The 20,306-nt window shown below is 40.7% G+C and overlaps 1 protein-coding gene across 1 annotated transcript in view; it reads right to left on the reverse strand.

Annotated features, from left to right (window-relative positions):
• The window catches only part of ANTXR1 (ANTXR cell adhesion molecule 1), a 245,495-nt gene that overhangs the window by 160,540 nt on the left and 64,649 nt on the right, over positions 1 to 20,306 (reverse strand). Inside the window, exon 9 of the mRNA XM_066378086.1 lies at positions 12,259 to 12,319. Within this exon, the coding sequence (XP_066234183.1) occupies positions 12,259 to 12,319 (61 nt within the window). The remainder of the gene's footprint in view (positions 1 to 12,258; positions 12,320 to 20,306) is intronic.

The raw sequence follows: 20,306 nt of genomic DNA on the forward strand, positions 1-20,306 counted from the left end.
CCCGGGTTCCCCGCACACCAGGCCAACGCTCTACCACTGAGCCAACCAGCCAGGGCCCCCCACAATTTTAAGAACTGTGAACTCTGAAGCTGAGGGATCACAGGGGAGGAAAGGGCTCTCCATTTCTTTAATCAACTCAAATACTCTCATGCTTCTTTTACATATTGGATGCCCCTGAAAGGACTCCTTTAGAGGTCAAGGGGCCTAACATTTTTTTGAAGACCACTGCCTCATGGCATTGGCATTCACAGTCTGTCCTGAACAACGTAGCACGTGAGTATGTGCCATCTTATGTTGTTCTTTTGTCTTTTCTTTCACAGCTAGAAAAACATTTCTTTAAGTTGAGAATTGTTTGATACTGCTTTGGCCCTCCTGTCTCTGCTGGGCACACGGTACCAAGACCTTGTGTGTTGTAGTAGTAATTGTAGCTGGCAAAAAAAATCAAAGTCATGCTTATTGATGACCATTGAGTTGGCTCCTTACTGTAGTTAGTACTCACTTCTCTCTGAACAGAACAGAGAATACATATCACAGGTCTCTAGTCCTGCATATTAATTCCACATTGGCATAACACATGTTGGATTAATTCATGGTAATAAAATTCCTTTTATTTTTTCAGTGAGAGACGTATGAACAGACAGAGACAGACAGACAGGAAGGGAGAGAGTTGAGAAGCATCAACTCATAGTTGCGGCACCTTAGTTGTTCATTGATTGCTTTCTCATATGTGCCTTGACTAGGAGGCTCCAGCCAAGCCAGTGACCCCTTGCTCAAGCCAGTGTCCTTGGGCTCAAGCCAATAACCAAGGGGTCATGTCTATGATTCCATGTTCAAGCTGGCAACCCTGCGCTCAAACTGGTGAGCCTGCAATTACTGTATTTCTCCACATATAAGACGCTCCGTATAAGATGCACCTTAATTTTAGGTCCTGGAATTTGGAAAAAAATGTATTATATAATTATTGAACTTAAGTTTTATTCATCATAAAATTTATACAATTCCTCATCCACATGAAAAAGCGAGAAATGAAAGTAAAATATCTACAACCACTGTATAAGACACACCCAGTTTTTAGACCCCAAATTTTTCAGAAAAGGGTGCATCTTATACATGGGGAAATACGGTAAGTCAGATGAGCCCACACTCAAACCAGCAACCTTGGGGGTTTCAAATCTGGGTTCTCAGCGTCTCAAGCCAATACACTATCTACTGTGCCACCGCCCGGTCAAGCAATAAAATTCTTATGAAGTAAAAATAATGATCCTTTTGCAATAATCTTACCAAAGGAAATAAAAAACAGCCCTTTTTAATCAAACAGTTAAATGTTTGGGAGTATTTGCTTAAGTTTGATGGTAGCTAATAGTCAATGTTCCACTTTCTTTTTTATCATCCCCCTGTGTATAAAAATTGGGCTTGGAATAAGGCTGCATGGCATACTTTAAAAAATCAACTAAAAGTCGTAGGAAAAAGATGCAATATTTGTGAAAGTGGGTCTTAAACTATCAATTGCTAAGGAAAGATATTTGTGGGAGGAAGAATGAAGTTAAGAAGAAGAATAGCATATGGGACTCTTCTCAACTTTAAAAATGTCATCAGTGTGTGTCATCTGAATTCCCAGAAAGCTAATTTAGAAGTTCTTTCTGCCACAAGCATAATCACTGATGTCAATTGCTCCTTCATTAAGTGCCAGGCTCTGTACTCAGCACTGGATGTGTCAGATGTCATTTAGACTTCACCACAGCCCAGGGCGGTACAAATGAGAAAACTGAGGTTGGTGCAGTTAAGTAATTTGTCTAAGATCACACAGCTTGTAGCTGTCAGAATCGGAACCAGAATCTGGGTCTGTTGGGCATCAAATGCCATGCCCTCAGTTCTCAGCCACTGTGCTCTTTACCATCATGCTTAAATGGAGCCTTGTGGTCTTGTGACAGACGACTAATTTAGAGAGTGATGTGATTTTTTTTAAAGCTTAATTTTATCTTTATTTTAGGCAGGCCTGTCCATTTGCAGATGAGTGGAGCTGGCCTGGATGGAGAGCAAGAAACCAAAAGGACCCTGAGGCACTGCACGTGTCACAAAAAGTACAAGTTAGAACAGAATGCTTTTCCCAAGTACAATGAGCCATAACAATAAGGAACTTGAGATTCTGACATTTTAAATGACTTGCCCAAGGTCATATAATCAGTAAGCAGCAAAACTGGGACTTGCATTCAAGCATTCACAGGCTTAAACTAAATTAAGGTCATGGGCGCATGGGTTTTAAGAACCATAAGTCCTATGAATATATTAAGTAGTTATAGACACGTTAGTGCATAGACACAATTGCTAAGTTCTTTAGATGTCTGCCTGATGTGTGACAGATGATGCCATTGGTTCAACAACCTTGTGGAAGAATTTTTTTTGTATCTTATTCATTCAGATTTAACCGATAGAAATCTATTTCTGGTTTTAGTTTGGATGCTAGATGTTCAGAAATCTACCATCGAACGCTTTCGTTGATTCAAAACCGTTTTCTGCCTTATTTCTGTGCCTATTTCTCTCATTTCCTCCAAGATCAGCGAAGAGAGAGAAGGCTCTGGAAATACAGGCTGCAAGCCGAGGTCTATTCCCTAACACATGGTCTAGCATTACCAGTTCAGCTGCTGAATCCTCTATAAAAGATGCTGCCCACACATCTGCTTGGACCCACCGCACGGTGTTTAGGAAGACAGGAGGAATCCATGACATGGCAAGGGTGGCAACCCAACAATTTAACCCCCTTGGCCCGAGAAGATGACGGAGGAAGTGACGCCACGGAAAACACAGAAGGAGCCAGGCGAGCTCCTGCTGTCTGGGTCTCGTTTCTGTGTGAGTGCGCACATGTGGTTTCCAGAAAAGCCCACACATCTGACTCAGCAGCCGGACTACAGTGTCCGCTCTTTACACATACAAGTTATGTAACACAACCCTGTCATATGAACACGCCAGCAAGTGAGAACCAGGACACTCCAGAACCAGGACATTACTGATTAAATTTCATTTGTCCACAAAGCCCTTGAAGCTACCCTTCAAAATATGTGCAGCTAAGTGTTTTTGTTTGTTTGTTTAATAGCAATTTTTTAAAATTAAAATTTTTATTTTTCCAGAGACAGATTGAGAGTCAGAGAGAGGGACAGATAGAGACAGACAGACAGGAACGGAGAGAGATGAGAAGCATTAATCATCAGTTTTTCGTTGTGGCACTTTAATTGTTCATTGATTGCTTTCTCATATGTGCCTTGACCGCGGGGCTACAGCAGACCAAGTAACCCCTTGCTCGAGCCAGTGCCAGTGACCTTGGGTCCAAGCTGGTGAACTTTTTGCTCAAACCAGATGAGCCCACACTCAAGCTGGTAACCTCGGTGTCTCGAACCTGGGTCCTCTGCATCCCAGTCTGATGCTCTATTCACTGCGCCACCGCCTGGTCAGGCTTGTTTAATAGCAATTTGCACATAGGGTTAAAGCTCTTAAGAAGTACCTAGGGATTGTAGGACTTTTGGAAGAAATTTCCACTCGAAAACAATCTTTGATCTAAACTTTTAAAATGCATGTTTTTTAAAGTTATCTTTAATTTATTATGATTCTTTTGTCACTCTTACTCTCAATTATAATTTAAGTTTCATGATGTTAGAGGCCATCATTTTTATTTCTTCAGAAGTTTTGATTATACCTAACTCAGGGCTAAGTCAGTCTTAGTATAAGCTCTCTGAATGAATAAATAAATGACATCTTGGTTTAGAAAGGGAATAAAGGAAAAGGACAAGGTGATCATTTACTCAGGTACCTGTCCAGGACTAACCCTATTTATTTTCTGCGGATTAATAAAGTCAATGAATGAAAAGATGTTCAACATCATTAGTTATTAGGAAAATGTAATTCAAAACCACAATGAGATATCACTCTGTACTCACTAAAAAGGCTCTAATAAAAGAGATGGACAATAACAAGTGTTGGTGAAAAAATTAGAACCCTCATCCATTGCTAGTGGGAATGTAAAGTGGTGTATGTGCTTTGTAAAATAGTTTGGTAGTTTCTCAAAACATTAAACATAGAATTACCTTATGACCCAGATATTCCACCCCTAGGTATATAACCAAGAAAACGGAAAATGTAGATCTACACAAAAACTTGTATATGTATATTCACTGTATCATTATTCATAATTGCCAAAGTGGAAACAACCCAAATATCCATTAACTAATGACTAGACTATGGTATTCTTGCAAGAGAATATGATTTACCTGTGGAGTTTTGACACATGCTAAGAAATGGAAGAATCTTGAAACATTATGCTAAAGGAAAGAAGCCAGACACAAAAGGCCATATATTGTATTATTTCATTTATATGAAAAGTCCAGATTAGCAGATCCATAAAAACACAAAGTAGATTGGCTATTGCCACAGTTGGAGGAAGGGGGAAATAGGGGGTGACTGTTTTGGGTTTCTTTTTGGGGGTCATGAAAAATTATTCTGTAATAACATAGTAGTTATGGTTGTATACCTTTGTGAATATATTGAAAACCACTGAATTGTACAGGGGCAAATTTTATGGTATGTGAATTTTAGCTCAATTTAAAAAAGAAAAAAAATGAAGGCCAGTGAATAGTTTGATAAATTTATTCTGTTTCCTCCCTTACAATCTTTTCTTTCTTTCCTTTTTTTTTTAAAATATATTTTTATTTATTTTATTTTATTTATTCATTTTAGAGAAGAGAGAGAGAGGAGAGAGAGACAGGGGGGAGGAGCTGGAAGCATCAACTCCCATATGTGCCTTGACCAGGCAAGCCCAGGGTTTTGAACCGGCGACCTCAGCATTTCCAGGTCGACGCTTTATCCACTGCGCCACCACAGGTCAGGCCTTTCTTTCCTTTTTTTAAAATGGCCTTACTAAAGATTGAATATCATTCACTGCATCTGCAAATGAGGCATCTTTATATTCTCATTTGTTCTGGTCTCCCAAGACTTTCTTGTAAAATTATCGTTAGAGATAATTTCACCTTATGAGTGAGTTTGCATTTGTTCTCCTATCAGATACTTAGTGTAACATTTAAAATCTAATATAGTGACTAATGCATATTAAATGCTTTCTTATGCCTAAATTATTCTAGAACTTTTAAAATTTCAGAGCTATTTATTTATTTATAACAGCTTTAGTGAGGTAAAGTTGACATAACTTTTGACATATGTATGTAATGAAGGGACATTGTCAAAAGTAGTGACCACATCCATTACCCTCAAAAGTTGCCAGGTGCCCTTTGAAATCTCTCCCTTCCATCCCTCCCACCTCTACTCCCAGTGCTACCATTGATAAGCTCTTTATTATAAATTTGTTTGCATTTTCTAGAATTTTATGTAAGTGAACTCATATAGTAAGTTACTTTTCGTCTGACTTCTTTTACTCGGCATACTTATTTTAAGACTTATCCATAATTATTTTGATACTCATGCATAGTCTATCCCTATTTACTGCTAAGTATTGTTCATTATAAGAATAAGTCATGCCCTGGCCGGTTGGCTCAAGCGGTAGAGCGTCGGCCTAGTGTGCGGAGGACCCGGGTTCGATTCCCGGCCAGGGCACACAGGAGAAGCGCCCATTTGCTTCTCCACCCCTCTGCCGCGCCTTCCTCTCTGTCTCTCTCTTCCCCTCCCGCAGCCAAGGCTCCATTGGAGCAAAGATGGCCCGGGCGCTGGGGATGGCTCTGTGGCCTCTGCCCCAGGCGCTAGAGTGGCTCTGGTCGCAACATGGCGACGCCCAGGATGGGCAGAGCATCGCCCCCTGGTGGGCAGAGCGTTGCCCCATGGTGGGCGTGCCGGGTAGATCCCGGTCGGGCGCATGCGGGAGTCTGTCTGACTGTCTCTCCCTGTTTCCAGCTTCAGAAAAATGCAAAAAAAAAAAAGAATAAGTCACAATTTGTTTATCCATTTACCTGCTGATAAACATTTGAGTTGTTTACAGTTTTGGCTACTAGAATAGAGCTGTTATGGAAATTTGTGTGCAAGTATTTGGATATATATTATATTTCCTTTTCTCTTGAGTGAATACCTAGGACTAGAATGACCTAGGTCATATGGTAGGTATGTATTTAATTTAAATAAACTTTCAAAACTATTTTCCATAATGATTTTGTCATGTTACATTCCCACCAACAGTGTATGAGAATCCCTCCTCCAAATAGAAACATCTTTAACTGAAAAGGAAGATGCAGCAGAGAATTAAATAATCCATCCAGAGAAGTGCCTAAGGGCCAGGCATGAGTGCTTTGAAAGACAATGAGAAGCCTGATGACCAGGTGGTGGGGCAGTGGCTAGAGCATGGACTGCGAAGAAGAGGACCCAAATTCAAAACCCTGAGATCGCTGGCTTGAGTGTGGCATGCTGGCTTGAAGTCCAAGGTCACTGGGTTAGCAAGGGGTCACTAGCTCTGCTGTAGACTTCCTGGTCAAGGCACATACAAAAAAGCAATCAATGAACAACTAAGGTGCCATAAGGAAGATTTGATGCTTCTCATCTCTCTCCCTTCCTGTCTGTCTGTCCTTCTCTCTGATTCTCTGTCTCTATCAAAAAAAAAGTAAAGAAAAAAAGACCCTAGTGTGCGGAGGACCCGGGTTTGATTCTCGGCCAGGGCACACAGGAGAAGCGCCCATTTGCTTCTCCACCCCTCCGCCGCGCTTTCATCTCTGTCTCTCTCTTCCCCTCCCGCAGCCAAGGCTCCATTGGAGCAAAGATGGCCTGGGCGCTGGGGATGGCTCTGTGGCCTCTGCCTCAGGCGCTAGAGTGGCTCTGGTCGCAACATGGCGACGCCCCGGAGGGGCAGAGCATCGCCCCCTGGTGGGCGTGCCGGGTGGATCCCGGTCGGGCGCATGCGGGAGTCTGTCTGACTGTCTCTCCCCGTTTCCAGCTTCAGAAAAATGAAAAAAAAAAAAAAAAGAAAAAAAAAAAAAAAGAAAAGAAAAAAAGACAATGAGAAAAGAAATTTGATGTTGCTAAAATGTGTATGTTTTTAAGCATCTAATTTCGAAATGGTAAACATGAAGCCAGTTTTATGCCTTCCTTTTCTCTGCCTCACCCAATTTTATTACAAACACTGGGAAACAACACAGCAGGAATAATACAACTGCTTCTGAAAAGACATAGTGAGGAGCTAATTATAACGTCTTTCCATTTCTGGAGTATAAAAACTTCAGATGTGGAGCAGTTGGCAGGTTGCACACTTGATTCCAATTAGTTGCCGCCTGGACTTTTTGCTTACATGGTACACTGTGAACTGTTCAAGTTTACTCCCAACTGAGTGGGGCCGGAGGAAAACTGTGCTTAGGCAAAAGAGTGCATTTCCTACAGAAGAGCTAAACTAGGCAGGACCAGTCTGACAATGGGCCAGTCTCCTAATTATATAGAGACTCATCTGCAAAAATATTTAATCAGGAACCTTTTTAAAAAGTGTCTGTCCTGGCCAATTGGCTCAGTGGTAGAGCATCACCTGGCATGTAGATGTCCCAGGTTCGATTCCCAGTTAGTGCACACAGGAGAAGCGACCATCTGCTTCTCCATCCCTCCTCCTCCCCTTCTCTTTCTCTCTCTTTCCTCCTGCTGAAGCCATGGCTCAACTGATTCAAGCAAGTTGGTCCCCAGCACTAAGGATGGCTCCTTCACCTCCACCTCAGGTGCTAAAATAGCTCAGTTGCTGAGCAACAAAGCAACACCCCTAATGGGCAGAGCATCATCTCAAAGGGGGCTTGCCAGGTGGATCCTGGTCGGGGCACATGTGGGAGTCTGTCTCTCACCTCCCTGCTCTCACTTAATTAGAAAGAAAGAAAGAAAGAAAGAAAGAAAGAAAGAAAGAAAGAAAGAGAGAGAGAGAGAGAGAGAGAGAGAGAGAGGAAGGAAGGAAGGAAGGAAGGAAGGAAGGAAGGAAGGAAGGAAGGAAGGAAGGAAGGAAGGAAGGAGGGAGGGAAGGGAAGGGAGAGAGGGGGGGAGGGAGAGAGAGAGAGAGAGAGAGAGAGAGAGAGAGAGAGAGAGAGAAAGGGAAAGAAAGAAGAAGGAAAAAGAAAAAGAAAGAAAGCCAGCCTGTATTGGAAGGGAAGCAGAATGATTTAAATACAGGTAATGTCAAAGGTGCTATAAAGCCTCTCCATCAACACAGCAGGTGATTTTCTACATGTTTTAGAACAGGGACAGTAAACACAGTGACAGAAACACCGTGCTAAATGGTAACCATATGCTTGGCCGGAGCTTAGGTGACAATAGGGAGTGGTCAGGAGTATGGTGAACTAAAAAGACTACATACTTTTTTAAAGGGAAGTTATTTTCCAATTATTATCTTGAAATAAATACAGGCCCCGTGTTGTTAGATCTTATTTTTCAAGACAAGATGAAAATATGAAATTTTAGGTGACATCAGATTTTTAAATGTTAGCAATAAATATTTAAAGTTTCTTAAAGACACAGTGTGGATAAAAAAGAAAAAATACGTGCAGACCAAACAGGGTTTGTAGCCTGCCAGTTTATAACTTCTGGTGGGAGTTTCCAGATCACTTCCTCTATGGACATGTCTTTGTCAATGTTATTCTTATAATATGGGGCTTGGAACCATGGTTTGGAAGAATAGGACATGGTATTAGCTCTCTTGACCTGAACACTGGATGGCTATTGATTAACCTAAGATGACATTGGCTTTTGTTTTGTTTTTGTTGGAAGCAAACTTGTTGGATATCAAGATAGCTATGATTCTCCTTGTTTTTTCTTCCTCCCCATATTAACTCAGTCAGGTTTCCCTAAACCTGCTTGTATGTGAGACTGGCTATTTGAACCGAAGTTCCACATTTTATATTTGCCCTATTAAGTTTCACCCAGTCACTTGCAGCCCAAATATCTGTGTTGGCTATCCGTTTTGTTGTCCACCCTGTGCATGGTCTCTTGGTCAGTCTCGGAGCACAGTTTGCAGTTAGAACCATGGCTGTTGTTGAGTTACTGGTGGAAGACAGCTGAGATCATTGTCTTGGGGGAATGCACTTGTCAGCATGACTGCCTTGAGCAGACAGGCCTGGGTGGGGCTCCACAGCAGGGGCTACTCTGGGGGCCACGGGAGAGAAGTTATTCACAGAGAGTGAGCAGAGGGGGCTGAGGGAAAAGGTTTTTGATGAAAGCAAATTCTAACTTTTTTCCCCACATATCTGTCTAGGTCTTAGTTTCCCCGTTATACTTAGATATATGAACAATCAGTTATTTCCTTATTTACTTTCTCTTCTAGCACATGAGTTAAATAATCATTTTGCACGTACTCTGAACTGTCAGTGTTCTCTCCAGTTTTTTTTTATTTTTATTTTTAGTAGAGAAACATACAGGCATGTTTTTCTCATATAGGTATAATATTATCAACATTATGATTCTCACGTTGACTTCTAGTCCTCATTAAAATGATATATTGACACCTTATTTTGTAAAAACAGCTGATGTTTTTCAAAGCCCTTTCATGTAAATGCCTGAGTCCTGGCAGCAGCCAGAAGAAAATCTGAGCGGGCATGCGCCGTCCACCTGACACAAGTTCATTGTCATGGACAATAAAATAAGTTCCAGGCCTGCATGAAAGCCACCCTTACTTCAGAGAATGGCCAGCAATAGACCTTGAAAGAAATCCACGGAAGTACTTTTGGTGTAAGGGTTTCTTTTAGAAATTTCATTTTCTTCTTGGTAAAGTTGTTCTCTAATTAGCATGTGTTAGCCATTATAATTTTAATTCAAGAGAAATGGGAGCTTGGCTCTTCAAAACCTATGGCTAGCTTCCAATACAAGACACAGTTGTCTTGTATTAATTTTTTCTTTATAAGAAATAAATAGAATTGGATAGTTTACTCTGACACAGAAAATGATTGTCAATAAAATATGTCATATTGCACAAAAGCCAGAGATTAAAAAAAAAAAAAAAATTGAAGTAAGGTTCGTTGAATTGGATTTGCCAGAGATTTGTCTATTTTACTGATGCTAGCTAGCTACCTAAGGAACAGCTCTTGGGAAATTTATCATTTGAATTGCTCTAACTTGTTTAAATTTATTAATTCATTTTAATATTTTTTCTTGTATTTCTTTACCTTTTAAAAATATCTATTACTTATTTATTTTTCTTTTCCATTTGATAAGAAATATATTAAAATCAATGAATTTGCTAGGGCCAGTTCTTGTGGACCCTGATATTTCTGTGCCGTACTCATTTTATATGTGTGATCTTTTTATTGTTTTGAATATCCCCATGATTTCAGTTTACTGATATTTGATTCGAGAATTATTTAGGAAGATACTTTTCTATTGTCCAATTCAAAATTTTGTTTTTATTTTGTCCTTGTTCTTTCTGTCCTTGGCTATTAATTTCTAATTTTTCTTCATTTTAATTAGACAAGTTCAAAGGTATGACAGCTTCTTCAGTAAAAGAAATGAATAAAGGTCACATAGGCAAAAATCAGTGTATTGTTCGTTGAAGGAATGAATATATGAATCTAGACATTTAGTCAACATTTACTGACTACCTATAAAGTGACACGTACTTTATTATCTGTTTTCAAGAACCCTACAGGAGGGGACTTGACTATGTTAATAAATTAATAGAAGTGTATTTATTAGTTTTTTTTTTACTTTATTTATATATTTTTGTTTTACACTTTTTAAAATTTTTAATTTATTGTGTTGACGTGGTTTCAAGTATCCCACTGTTTTTTGACTCTGATTCACTACAATGTCAGAACACATTCAGTAGGAGAGAGCTGAACTGTAAGTCAGTGTTTTCCTCATGAATAGGAGGGATAATTGTACAATTAAGAAACTCCCCTGTTTTCCAATTATCTTTAAATGAAAGAACTATAAAAATTGTGGAAGGGGGTTTACTGTGAAGCTAATAAACCCTGGTTGAGGTTCCTCACTGTACAGACAGACCCCTTCCAAGGCTCTGAAACTGGGTTCCTGTGGTCACATGCTTTTGTCAGTATGCAAAGGTAATAGTTTTCAATTCCTATTCTTAAAGAGGTGCTGTTGGATCTGTCCTTGTGGCAACCGCAGCTGTCTCTGCCACCTGTCTTACCAGGTAGCAATTTATTTAAAAGTCAGTAGATAATCTTTGTTGATTGCTTCTCTTTGAGAGAGTTACCTGTATCTCTGAGTAGTCACCATGTACTGTTACCAACTTTATATGTTTACATATATACTTAATGTTTTGTTGTTGGCAAAAATTATTCAGCGCCTCTAGTCCCTTGAGTCTTTCAGCTATTCTAAAACATAGCCACCAAACTGGGCTGAAATCTTTAAGGAATTGCTTCATCTATACCAATAAAATGTCATAAAGACTCACAATGCACACTGTTTGAAAAAGCCCGCAAGTTCTTCTTCAGTGCTTATAGGAGTGTATAATATCTTTTCTGTGATAAATTAGTAACTGGTCCTTAGTATTTGGGGAGTCCGGGAAGGTGATATTAATCAGGCTCAACCTCCCGGGGCGCTGGCACTCATGGAGAGTTTGTCCTTTGTACCTCCAGCGTCCAGGACAAGGCCTGGCCTTCAGTAGGTGCTTAACAATGCTTTTAAATATGTAAGAATGATAGGAACCTCATCAGGAATTATGCAAAAAGAGCCAGCAAGGCTGAAGCTTTAAGCACTTTGTTACCATACAAACCATTAACAAGACCCCTGATTTAGATCAGTTAGAGAAAATATTGTGATTCAGAGAAGGCTGATTCTTTGTATAAGTAGACTTCCTGTATAAAAGACAAAATTATAATGGCCTGTCAATAGGACCATTTGAGTTGCTTACATTATTTTGTGAGGACTAGTAGATTGAGCAACAAATTAAGATCAATATATTATGAAGAGAGACCAGCACCCATTAAATAATTAAATACCTCAACATTGCAGGGTGGCCTACAGTCACAGTGATTATCTGGTCCCTGCAAAGCTTCCACGAGCATGAAGGGTTAGACTCCATTTCTACCCAGAGAAAGGTGTTGGTTATGATGTGCAGAATCCAGTATTTCTGTAATACTCTCACAGTTAATCCCATGAGAAAGAGTTTGGACAGACTTTTTCATACTTTCAAACAATTGACATGTTGCTTTGTTTTTTCATTCCCTAAAAGCAGTTCTTCTCTCTCCAACCCTCCCTTTCCTGCCTTGCTTCTGCTCTTTCCCACCAATAAATTCAACATGTGATTTGAGCTCAAAATATCATTTGTATGACAGCAGTGAGCACTTAATTTCAATTTACCTCCTGCACATATGGTGGATGGTTCTGCTGCTAGAATCTCGATGCAGGACTTCTTCAGAATCTAGAAGAAGATGAAATAAAAAAGTCAAACCACTGCTTATTTTGTTAAAACAGAGAAGTAAGGTTTGCTTGTAAGTTACCAAGATAAGAAGATCCAAGGGCATTATGTTGCTGTGGGTGGGTAGGTGGTAGGTGAGGAGTAAACTAGTATCCTTAGTGTCAGACATTCAATGAATCAACTTGTTAGATGAATGAATAAATAATTATTCATTCATTTGTTCTTTTGGTAGATATTTATTGAGTCTATGAGATGCCAGAGCTAGCTATGGAGAAGTTTGACCTCTCATTGGGGAAAGAGGGCTTACATTTAAAAAGATAAATAGCAATGGCTCATCATGTGTGGTAGGTGCCAGGGAGAAGGGGCAGACAGAAGGAGTCATGGAGTTCATGCAGGGAGATCACTGAGGCCGGGTACCTTGGGAAGGACTCTATGGAAGAGTCGAATGCTGAGGGCAGGGCTCGATCGAGTGGAGTTGAGTGTGTCAGGACGGGGAATGTTGGGGTCCAGGTAGGGGATGGCTTGAGCAAAGGTGAGAAAGTAGAAACACATACATCTCTTTAGCTGGAACAAACGGAGCTTGAAAAGGAGATTAAGAAAAGAGTGGTAATAGATAAAGCTAGAGAGTGGGATGGAGATGGCCAACGCTCAGGATCATTTTCAGATTACTGTACTCTGAGTTCCCCTTTTTTAGAAAAGTCTGGAAAGAAGTTGCAGGAGAGGGTTTTAATGGCTGCTTTGTTGTGCCCCACTCTTGAGGAGGACCCCTATGCCTTACTTAAGTGGGAATGTAGTCTTCCTCCCCCAATGAGAGTCTGATAAGTTGGGTGGAGTGTGCGGGGGAATCTTATGACTGCTTAGGGAGTCAGTAAAGGAGGCTTCTTCTGGCCAACGCAGGGCATCTGGCTGGTAGGGTGTAAGCTTCTGTTTGCTACTTCTAAATCCTGTCTTATTTAATATTAATTATAAAATTTCAACCAAGCCCTTTACACAAATACAGGACACTGAACTTGGAAATTGAGATGCTTCAGCGGGCTGAAGGAAACCATTTTTCTATTTACGAAAGGGCCATTTGTTTTGAGGAATTGATAATGAAATTATAAAATAGTGATTAAGAGGAAAAGCATCATTTTGCTTTGGGAAATGCTCATTTGTGTTTATGTATTTATTTATATATGCTACTTTGTTCCAGTTTAAGTGAAACATAACCACAAGTTACAGTCAAATAAAAGATACCATAAGTTAAGAAAGGGGAGGGAATGGATTAAAGGGAACATATGGGGAAGATAAAATAAGGGTGAGAACACAATAGGAAAAATATACTGTGAGTTTATTTCCTTGCTAAGAGTGGCTCCTGGATTTAGTTCTAAGCTTTCCAGTAGCAAATGGGGACAGACGGTATTTATGAGATTCTCAATCTGTAGGATAAAAACAAGCCAGTTTCTCAGAAGAGATAATATTTACCTATTTCAGAGAGAACTCTGGACATCCACATAAGGAAGCATTGTGAAAGGAAACGAACAACATATTTCAGAAACTCTCTCTGGTGTGCAGATGACAACACATTAAGATGCATTCACTGAAACAGCTTCCCTCACAACCATGTATTTTAGGTAACTCTGTATACTTGAAAGTCATAAAAAGCAGTATTTCTTTTTTGACAGTCCTAAAATACAGACTTCCAGCTACTTTTCCTGACATTCCATCCCACTCCTGTACAACTTAAAGGCATTTTCATACTTGGATTCTGCTATTGGTCCTCGGCTTCCCCTGATTTCACAGTGGGAAGCAATTTGTGTCTTTCTCAGTGTTTGCTGTCTTTCTTGGCCTCTGGCTTAGCCAGCCACCTCTGCCCCACCCCAAAGGCAGCAGCAGCCTCAGTCCCCACTAGTTCCCAAACCTGTTCCAACCATGGAAGGATTCATGTGCCCTCAAATCGCAGATCCAGTGCCCATCCGCGTGGGGGTCAGTGGTCTTCACATAGCTGCTCTGGGGACCTGGTAGCACCTCTACCTCATGAGTTCCCTTCACTGTCATTCTGACTTAGGATCAGGGACCCCAAGGATAGATCCTGGGCATCTGTATTTCCCTGCTGGCTTTTCCATTCTCCCCTTTCTTAGGGTTGGTCCAGTCCTTTAGGTCTCCTATGTGTGCAGCAATGTCCTAGGATTGGGGCTTACCAACATCTTGATGTACAATGCCTCATATCCCAGATACCAGCTATCTGACTTGAATCGTAATGATTGTTTGCCCTCTCCCCCCAGTTTGTTGAGACTGGGCTTTTCCTGCCTGAAGGGCCACCTCTGCCAGTGGTTGCAATGACTGACGGAAGTAGTCACCCCTTTCAACATGTCCTCAGGCAAAAGTCTTCAAATAGGCCACATTGGAAGAAACAGAATTCACCCTCGTGGAGGAACTTATTAAATAGTGGCATTAGAACAACCACAAAGTTATTGTTTGATGTTTTAAATAAAATTACTAAGGCATTTGGCATCTCTTAATAAATCATTTTATCATCCACAACAAAAGATTTCAAAAACAATTTAAGAGTAAAAATTGAGCCATCGGATCTATTCTGACCATCCCTGATTCCACCAAAACACATAAATGAAATATTTTCACCCATGTAAGTTCTTGACTTTGAACTAGTGGTTTTGAACCAACTCTGATACTTCATCAGGGGTCAGTAAAAGAAACACCCATGAATCTTTGCCCACGAAGACATACTAGCAGGGGATAAACACATGCTGTATTATTCTCCCAAAGTGTCTGCAATTAGCTGATAAATCTAAGGCGTGTATGAAGGGCCAAAAAATATCTGCCAAGCACTGTGATTCAATCCAGTAAAAACACAACTTTCCCAATCTTAACTTAAAACATCTGGAAGGGATGCATTGCAGCCAATAGAGTAAGATTTATCAGTGAGGGGGATGGGCAGGATTTGTCTGAGACTGTGGCTTCCATTAGTTTGAAATGTCTGGTTTCAAAAGGTAGGAAGTCACAATGGCGCTGGGTGAATTTGGAGGGAGTTCCCTTGGTTATTAACAGCCCAGACTGTAAGGTAATCAATCTGTCTGAACTACCCCCAACAGCAGATCTGCTTAGGGCCTGGAGACTAGATGGTGGTAGGGAGGTGAAGGATCTGTCCCCCACCAGAGCGGTGGTAGCCATGGAAGAGGTGGTGGACACAGCATTGGGGAATCACTGACGTGAAACCACTAGATGGGGTGGAAGCACTCACACCGAATCAGGGTGGTATCAGGGCTGAGAGTATAACTGGACTGTAATGGAGACTGGATAAAACCACCACAAGCCTCAAATATAATCCAAGGTGAAAAGTTAGGTCCTGGCCCTGGTCCTGTACTTACCTGACCTATGGTCCCTGACAAATCATTTAACTTTTCTGAATCTCAATTTTGGGGAATACTTTAACATTCTGAGAAACAGCTTGGAATCTGGAATCACATTGCTTGGGGCAGCTCATTCATGAGCACTGAGCAGTGTGACCTTGGGCAAGTTCCATAACCTCTCTGAGTCACCATTTCCTCAACTGTAGAAGTAGGATAAGAAGAGTACCTACTGCATAAGGCTGTTGACTTGGTAATATGACATAGATAAAGCACAGAGCCTGGAATCTATGAAGTAAGTCCTCAATTAATGGTAGCTATGACTATTAAGAACTTGGGCTCTGAATAGATTTATGATTAAATCCAAACTCTACCTCTCACTGGCATATGGACTTAGACAAGTTATTAAAGTTCTGAATCTCAGTTACCTCTTCTGTAAAATGGGGACAAAAGATAAACTGACCTGAAAGGGCTATATGATGGCAAAATGAATAACAGACATGAGTGCAGAGATATTTAGCTTGTAAAAGGGCTATATGATGGCAAATGAATAACAGATATGAGTGCAGAGATATTTAGCTTGTAAAATCAATTGGACTTAGGTTGCAAAATTCATATTGGATTGAAGGAAGAGAGTGAGATTCAAGGAAATCTGACAAGCTTTTGGTTTATGGACAGAGCAAATGGATGTGATTGGTTAATACATGGTTATTAACAACCGTTGGGCCACCAGCCAAAACGTGCCTTTCATGAAGAAAACTGACCAAAAACTGTGTTCAGAACAATCTGAGTAATAGAGCACTTAGGAAAATATCTGACATAAAGAAGTAAGTTTACAGTTGTGAGTACATGAAACACAGGGTTTATTCTTGTACAATTATTTATTAATTATTGTATTATTTTCCACTTGAACAACTGTGAACCTCCTTTTGCCCACCCCTGTATATTTGATCCTCAAACCACAGTAGCTCTTACTATTATTTTTGTCTTTGCCGCTACTATTGCAATTACTGTTTGGCCATGAGGGTAGTTCGTATATGGTTAGATCCCATCACCCACCACTGGACTTGTGCTTAATTTGCTGGAAAAAACCCCCACAAGGACAGCTAATAATATTTTTCTGTCATCTTTTGGAAAGATTTCAAAAAGAAGATCTATGGGAAAGCTGTTTGAAATCTGTAAAGAACTACATAAATGCAACGTGTTGCTACTGGTATAGTTACCCTTGCATATCTCATTAGATTGTTGGCAGAGAAAGAGAGACAGAAATAAAAGAACTTTGCCAAGTAATAAGAGCTGTTCAGTATATTTAAAGTGAAATCCATCGTGGGCCAGTTCAGGTTAAATACAAGAGTTTGTTTTTTTGGACTGTAAAAACCTAAGGTCCTTTTTCATAAAGTTCTCAGTTTATACAGAGATTTTGCAAGAATCCTTAAAGGATTATAAATATTTGTGTAGAGTTATTAGGAACACCTCTTTTGCCATAGGCACACCTAAACTCTCCCCCCCCCCAATTGCCCTGTCTGCTTCCCCAACAAACAACCACTCTTTATTTACTTGTCCATTTCCTGTTACAGGGTGTGTGTTGTGTGTGTGTGTGTGTGTGTGTGTGTGTGTGTATTAATAAAAGACCAGTCTCTTATATTCATTCATTGCTTCCACACATCTTTTTTTTTTTTTTTTTTTTTTGTATTTTTCTGAAGCTGGAAACAGGGAGAGACAGTCAGACAGACTCTCGCATGCGCACGACCGGGATCCACCCGGCACGCCCACCAGGGGGCGACGCTCTGCCCACCAGGGGGCGATGCTCTGCCCTTCAGGGGTGTCGCTCTGTTGCGACCAGAGCCACTCTAGCGCCTGGGGCAGAGGCCAAGGAACCATCCCCAGCGCCCGGGCCATCTTTGCTCCAATGGAGCCTCGGCTGCAGGAGGGGAAGAGAGAGACAGAGAGGAAGGAGAGGGGGAGGGGTGCAGAAGCAAATGGGCGCTTCTCCTGTGTACCCTGGCTGGGAATCGAACCCGGGACTTCTGCACACCAGGCTGACGCTCTACCACTGAGCCAACCGGCCAGGGCACTTCCACACATCTTTTAGGTCTTTCAGACCATTTACCTTGATGTCTTATTTGTCCTGAAGTGCATGCTCTGCTTTTAAGATGTCTGGGACTTAGAACAGTCTGGCCCACGGGTGGTTAACTATCTACTTGTATTGACCAATGCATCTGTGTAGTTCTCTAAGACAAAATGAAGCAGTTTTCTTTAACCTCCCTTTCTCTGGCAATGTAGGTTTTGCCACCTAAATCCTGAGGATTTTCCCCATGAAATATTTCTGTATCCACTCACATTTTAGTATAAATTACCATCCTTCAGAGGACTTGTCATGGCTGCTTATTATATATACTGCTCACAAAAATTAGGGGATATTTTATCGCTTCATATTCATTTTGAAATATCCCCTAACTTTTGTGAGCAGTATATTTATTTTTGGATTGTTTGATCATTGTGCATCTTCTTCCTTAGACTACAAACTCTGTGAGGGCAAGAATTAGATTTGTTTTTACCCATTGCTATACCCATAGTACCTAACCTGGCACACAGTAAGCACCAAGTAAATATTTATTGAAAACTAAATGAATAAATGGCACAATTTCTCCAAGGCTTTATAAACTGGTATTTTAGCATATTATGTACTGGTCTTCGTTCTTCCCTATAATTATAATATCAGGGTCTTCTGAATACACAGCCATATTTTGCATCTTCTAACACCTCCTCATTCTTATTACACACCACCATCTTTGGGGACCACCTTCTCAGGATGCCTAGTTCAACACCTTCATTTTAAAAAATGGCTTATCTTTGAAAACAATAATGCTGTGGGTATGTCATCTCCATGTCTAAGCTCTAGAGTGCCTTCTTTGTAAAAGGCCTCAATGCTTTTACTTGGCAAAACTGTAGAGGTCTTTGTGTGGGGGTGAGGCTTAGGCTCCCATAGAAAGGCCACAGATGCTATTGCAGCTGATGGATAAATGCACACTGAATGAGCATGGGGACCGTGGCTTTTAGTTTAAAAAACCAGGCAGCTTGGGACACATAATTGGCTCATCCATACCTTCAGAACTGCCAGTGTTTCCCCAGTGAGTTCTGAAACTAGAGCAGGTCCTCTAATAACATTTCATTCAACGTCATTTCATTATAATGTTTGAGATGCTGTAAAAACTCTTGTTTATGTCAATTAACCTATGGTAACACTGGCTTCAGTAGATGCAATTTTGCTGCAGTTCTGAGGACCTATTTATAACAAGTGAGACTCCCAGTTTTTGATCTCTAATGAAATGTAAAAAAAAAAAGTCACCTTTTCTAACTAAATTCCATTCCACACTTTAAACCAGGGGTCCCAAAACTATAGCCCTCGGGCCGCATACAGCCCCTTGAGGTCATTTATCTGGTCCCTGCCGCACTTCCGGAAGGGGCACCTCTTTCATTGGTGGTCAGTGAGAGGAGCACTGTATGTGACGGCCCTCCAATGGTCTGAGGGACAGTGAACTGGCCCCCTGTGTAAAAAGCTTGGGGACCCCTGCTCTAGATCCATATCTTTTCTACAGAATCTAAATTTAAAATAAAAGTTACTATTATGCACACATTCTTCTGGGATTCATATATGATTTTATATATATTCACACATTATACCAAATAACTACTCTAATATGCAAGAGATATTTTTAAGATTTTACTGAATTTTGGACAATAAAGTAAAAGTGTCTTCTAAGTGTCTATTTTTATTTTTCTTTTTTTAAGTGAGAGGAGGGGAGATAGACAGACTCCCACATGCGCCCTGACCAGGATCCACCCAGGATTCATCCATCTGGGGCCGATGCTTGAATCAACCAAGCTATCCTTAGCGCCTGGGGCCGATGCTCAAACTAATTGAGCTAATGGCTGGTGAGAGGGGAAGAGAGAGAAAAGAGGGAGTCGAAGGGGAAGATGGTTGCTTCTCATATGTGCCCTGATCAGGGATCAAACCCGGGATGTCTGCATGCCAGGCTGATGTTCTATCTACTGAGCAAACTGTCCAGGGCCACTGAGTGTCTTATATGCCTCTCTTTATTTGGTTAATTACACACTTGAGGAGAATCTGGTGTGAAGGAGTTCAAGACAAAGGAGGTTCTGAAACTGAAGAGATTCATTTTTTTCCATGAAACCACTTTCCTCTCCTGTTTTCAGAAGGAAAGCTCAGATAGCTGCGAACTTCAAAACGTGGTTTATTTAGTAAGATGAGCTTGCTGATCTGAATATTGGCGAAGTCAGTGGCCCTCCTTCGGAGCTGACCCCTGCAGTGAGCGTTTTCCCTGAGTTTTGTTCTAAATTCTGCTGTTGCTTTTACAATGGATCTTAACAGATTCCTCAGTATAGGGGGAGGAGCTCAGGGAGGCGGAGGGGCTGAAGATTAACTGAGCATGGCTTTCTGCGATTTTTGTAGCCTCTTCATGCTATGGGAATTTTTATTACACTTAGACTTTATAATAAGCCAACTAGAAATAATAGCTTTGTTGAAATGTCTGTCCCGGATGCCTGCAAAGTCTGTGTCTAATTAATGAGGTAAATAATTTTTAAAAAAAGATTTTTCTGTTTACTAGGGAAATGACAAT

Source organism: Saccopteryx leptura, chromosome 3, assembly GCF_036850995.1.
Source record: "Saccopteryx leptura isolate mSacLep1 chromosome 3, mSacLep1_pri_phased_curated, whole genome shotgun sequence".
Classification (NCBI taxonomy): Eukaryota; Metazoa; Chordata; class Mammalia; order Chiroptera; family Emballonuridae; genus Saccopteryx; species Saccopteryx leptura.